This window comes from Gadus macrocephalus, chromosome 18, assembly GCF_031168955.1.
Source record: "Gadus macrocephalus chromosome 18, ASM3116895v1".
Lineage (NCBI taxonomy): Eukaryota > Metazoa > Chordata > Actinopteri > Gadiformes > Gadidae > Gadus > Gadus macrocephalus.
This window is the reverse complement of record NC_082399.1, coordinates 6,899,931-6,904,930: the sequence shown is the minus strand read 5'-3', so window position 1 is coordinate 6,904,930 and position 5,000 is coordinate 6,899,931. Positions and strand designations below refer to the sequence as shown.

At 49.5% G+C, this 5,000-nt stretch overlaps 1 protein-coding gene across 1 annotated transcript in view; it reads left to right on the top strand.

The window, feature by feature from the left end:
- LOC132446790 (myozenin-2-like) overlaps nt 1-5,000 on the top strand; it is a 9,662-nt gene that overhangs the window by 3,348 nt on the left and 1,314 nt on the right. Inside the window, exons 3-6 of the mRNA XM_060037249.1 lie at nt 3,018-3,184; nt 3,617-3,686; nt 4,103-4,341; nt 4,539-4,685. Of these exons, the coding sequence (XP_059893232.1) occupies nt 3,018-3,184; nt 3,617-3,686; nt 4,103-4,341; nt 4,539-4,685 (623 nt within the window). The remainder of the gene's footprint in view (nt 1-3,017; nt 3,185-3,616; nt 3,687-4,102; nt 4,342-4,538; nt 4,686-5,000) is intronic.

Genomic DNA, 5,000 nt, shown 5'->3' with positions numbered 1-5,000 from the left:
CTGTAAATATCACACCCAATTATAAACCTGCTCTCTTTGGCGTCTACCGTCTCCTGTCGACTAGCTCCCAATGCTTAATGTGTGTGTGGGAGAGTGCTTCCTATTTGTCTGTGTGTGTATTTGTAGCAGGAAATGGATTTGCGTGTGTGCCTGTGTGTTTGTGCTTGGGATGAGTGCGTGTGGGGGTGGAGAGTGTGTGTGTGTGTGTGTGTGTGTGTGTGTGTGTGTGTGTGCATGTGTGTTTGTGTGCGTCCTAGTGTGTTTGTGTGTCTGTGTGCGTGTGTGTGGGCGGATTGTGTGTGTGCATGTGCATTTGTGTGTCCTTGTGTGTGTCCTGGTGTGTGTGTGTGTGTGTGTGTGCGTGTGAGTGTGGGAGGAGTGTGTATATGCATTTGTGTGTATGTGTGTTTCCTAGAGTGTGCATGTGTGTGCTGGCACAAGCATTTGCCTTTGCAGTTAGCTGCCATACATGAACACGTCTGTAAAGGGATTGTTGCTCGTGTTTTGGTCGCTATAATTCAATCTGAACCCTAACTCTTCCAACGCCACAGAGTAACGTAATATCAAACGTCCGCATGGCACTTCCTCGAGGCGAGGGAGCTATCATCAAGTGTCGGACCACATTAACACCCTCACAGAACACCAGGCGTGGGGGATTAACCGCAATCGGCTTGCACTCTGTTTGCTCCCGACCAAAAGGCGGTAAACAGCAGCTGAAAGGGTATTTATTTAAACTTGAATAATCTCGTCCAATAATGCGTCCACTGGCTGGCATCAGACTTGGTCGTCAGACAGCCCCACGGTCAAATCCCGGTCCTTCCTAAATGTGGCACTCCGACGCCGCCCCCTTTTTCGGTCAGTCTGTAGGACTGGAGTAGGAGTGTATGTTATTATTCGGCCTGGTTAGCCACCAAGCTGACCCGTCAGTCACAGTTTAGTAAAGCCCCTGTTTTTATAGCTGCTATATCCACCCCTCTATCAGTCTGTCTGTCCCGTCCCTCAGTCCGTCCGTCCCCTTTCCTCTTTTTTAGTGTGTCTACCTATCCACTCTCCCAGTCTGTCGGTCCCCTCTTATCTCCTCCGTGTCAGTCTGTCTGTCCCCTCCCTCTATCGCCAGTAGTCTGTCCATCCATGCCATCTCCAGTCCATCTGTCCCTCTGTCAGTCTGACTGTCCCCTCCCCCTCTCTGTTCGATTTTCCCTGTGTCAGCAGCCAGCTCCACTTTCGCATTCTACTGAATTAACACTGTAATCAATATCTCTCTCTATTTCTTGCTCTCTGTTCTCTCTCTCTTTTTAACTATCTCTCTCTCTCTGTTTCTCTCTACCTTTCTGTCTCTTCTGCTCTATCTCTCTACCTCTCTCTGTTTCTCTTTACCTCTCTGTTTCTCTTTCTGTTTCTCTCTACCTCTCTCCATCTCTCTCTCTTGGTTTCTCTCTCTCTCTCTGTCTCTTCTGCTCGCTCTCTCTCTCTCTCTGTTTCTCTCTGCCTCTTTCTGTCTCTCTCTCTGTTTCTCTCTACCTCTCTCCATCTCTCTCTCTCGGTTTCTCTCTACCTCTCTCTCCCTCTCTCGTCTCTCTCTCTCTACCTCTCTCTACCTCTCTCTGTCTCTTGCGCTCTCTCTCTCTCTCTACCTCTCTCTCTCTCTCTCTCTCTCTCTACCTCTCTCTCTCTCTCTCTCTCTCTCTCTCTCTGTCTCTCTCTCTCTCTCTCTCTCTCTCTCTCTCTCTCTCTCTCTCTCTCTCTCTCTGTGGCTGATTTACGATGCAATGCTAACAGCTCTCCACAGACCAGCAATGTTAACCCCAAGCTTTATATGTGTGTGTGTACATTTGTATGTGTGTATGTATGTGAGTGTATGTGTGCGTTTGTGTATATGTACATACATACGTGTGTGCGTGTGTGTGCACATATGTAGATGTGTTTGTATGTGTATGCGTATGTGTGTAGGTGTACATGTGTGTATATGTGTATGTGTGTATGTGTGTATGTGTGTATGCATGTGCGTTTGTGTGTCTGTGTGTCAGTGTGTGTGTGTTAATGGCCTGGCTCCCAATGTTGTGAGCGATACCAGAGAGTATGTGGTAGATGAGAGGGTGTTTTATAGGGACCTCCTTGAGGCAGTAAAATCCATCAGATCTCTCCATCGCATGGGAGGGAGGGAAAGAGGGAGGGAGAGGGAGGGAGGTGAGCTTCTCTACTGTACCACAAAGGGAGGGACGATGAGGGAGGATTCCCCTCTAGAAACGCCTTGGCTGTCCTCCGACTGCAGGACTAAACCAACCCACTGCAGTGCTCTCCAAAGGCATCTCAGGGGTCCGCAGTTCTTAATCCACTTACCCCCCTGCAGCCCAGCCCCGTTGGTATCTTCCTAAATGTAGCTGCAAGACCCATGCCTCACGCAGACACTTGTTTGAGCGAACACACACACACACACACACACACACACACACACACACACACACACACACACACACACACACACACACACACACACACACACACACACACACACACACACACACACACACACACACACACACACACACATATAAGACGGTGACACTATATGTGCGTATCAAGTGCACAGGACCTATAGAGAAGGGAAGTGATGGGTAAGGGTTATTTTTAACCCATACCCATTTGAGTTTGAACTGAAATTAGCCAGCTGGTGTGAAATAGAAAACTAAACCTATGGTGAGAGACATAACTTGTACATCACCCATCACCATAACATTAATACAGCAGAACACTTGCTACTTACATGGTCCCCTAATTTCAAAGTGCTTTACATTCTCTAAAGATAGCCTGTTTTATTTTTGGGCACCACTTTCTGTTTACTTCCCATGGAGTGAATAACATGTGCTCTGGGAACCAGCCAACAAATGCCATGAGGTTTTCCACCTCTTATCCCAATGCATTCTGGGAATCACAGCAACCTAAGTCATAGGGAGACAACAATCTTGATAAGGAAAAGTCCATGAGTCCCTCCTTCCTCTCTGCCTTTTCCTCTCTAGATGACGAATCTGACCCTGAGGCGTCTGAGTTTGACCTTGGCACCAAGATCAAGACCCCCAAGGACGTGATGCTGGAGGAGCTGTCCCTCATGTCGAACAAGGGCTCCAAAATGTTCAGGATGAGGCAGCAGAGGGTGGAGAAGTTCATCGTCACCAACGAGAACATGGTACACACGCGCCCTGAAATGTGGATCAGTGCATGAGCATTCCTCTCTGCTTGTACTCCATCTGTCTTTCTGTCCTACTGTCTGTCCTTCTGTCTGTCCCTCTGTCTATTTATCCTTTTTCCGTCCGTCATGTTGTCTGTCAGTTTGTCCTTCTATCTGCCTGTCCTTCTGTCTGTCTTTCCATACATCAGTCTGTCTGTCTGTCTGCTTGTCGATCCACCTGTCTGTTTGTCTGTCTTTCCATCCGTCTGTCTCTCGGTCTGCCCATCTGTCTGTCCTCCCGTCTGTCTCTACATCTGTATGTCTGTCCATCTCTCTGTCCGTCCATCTGTCACTCTGTCTCTCCGTCTGTCAGTCCATCTGTCTGCTTGTCTCTCTTTGTGTCCGTCGTATGTCTCAGTTTGCTGATCAGACTTTCTGGATCCTTCTCAGCAGAACCTGGAGAACCTGCTGATGTCACCGCCCACCCCTCCACCCAGGCCAGATATGCCAAAGCCCGAAGGTAAGGTGGACACACACACACGCACACACACACACACACACACACACACACACACACACACACACACACACACACACACACACACACACACATCCACGTGTGGATACACACACACCGACACGCACACACATACATACACTCGCACAAACACATGCACACACGCACGTGCACACACACACACACACACACACACACACACACACACACACACACACACACACACACACACACACACACACACACACACACACACACACACACACACACAGACACAGTCATTGAGAGACACACAGCATTGTTAGACAAAGCTGGCGGTAAAATAAGACACGTGTCTTATTTTACCGCCAGTTTTGTTCAGTTTTAGTCAAATAAAGACCCACTCCTGTCTTTGTTTCAAACGCATGACACAAACGCAGTGGTGGAGGAGACGGTGAACGAGGAGGACGAGAAGGAGAAGAGGAGAATCGAGTATGTGCGTAACTACGTATCGCCATGGGAACGGGCCATGAAGGGGAACGAGGAGCTCACAGCAACCATGAAGGCCAGCATGCCGGGGCCAATCGAGATCCACCTGGACCTGCCCAGCTTCAAGAGCTTCAACAGGTACACACACATACACACACACACACACACACACACACACACACACACACACACATAGCTCTCAGCCTCTCTCCTCCATAGGGTCTAGCTCTCAGCCTCCCTCCATAGGGTCTAGCTCTCAGCCTCCCTCCATAGGGTCTAGCTCTCAGCCTCTCTCCTCCATATGGTCTAGCTCTCAGCCTCCCTCCATAGGGTCTAGCTCTCAGCCTCTCCCCTCCCCCAGTGACGCAGGGTCCTGCTGTCTCTCAGCAGACCTCTGACAGCGTGCTGCTGTGTCGTTGTGCCTCCTCTCCTCCAGACTCCCAGGACAGCGGCTCCCTGTGCTTCTGTTTCCGATGGCTCCTCATCTGGTTCAAGAGGGAGTTCTCCTTCGAGGACATCCTCCACCTGTGGGAGGTGAGGCCACGCGTTTACACATGCGCACGGACGGCTAACACACACACATACATGCATACAAACGCACACACGCGCTAGTGCACACGCACGCACGCATGCGCTAGCACACACGCACGCGCTAGCACACACGCACGCACGCACGTATGAAATTATTATGCATCAGACATGAAAAGTAAAAAGGTGATATGCAGACGATTGCTTCCCCCCTGTGGCAGCAGAGAGCATAGCGGCTCATGGCAACATGGAAACTGACGTCATAAAATGTGTCTTCGCTGATACAAATGGTTTTTTATTAAGCCTAATATCCTCCTGATG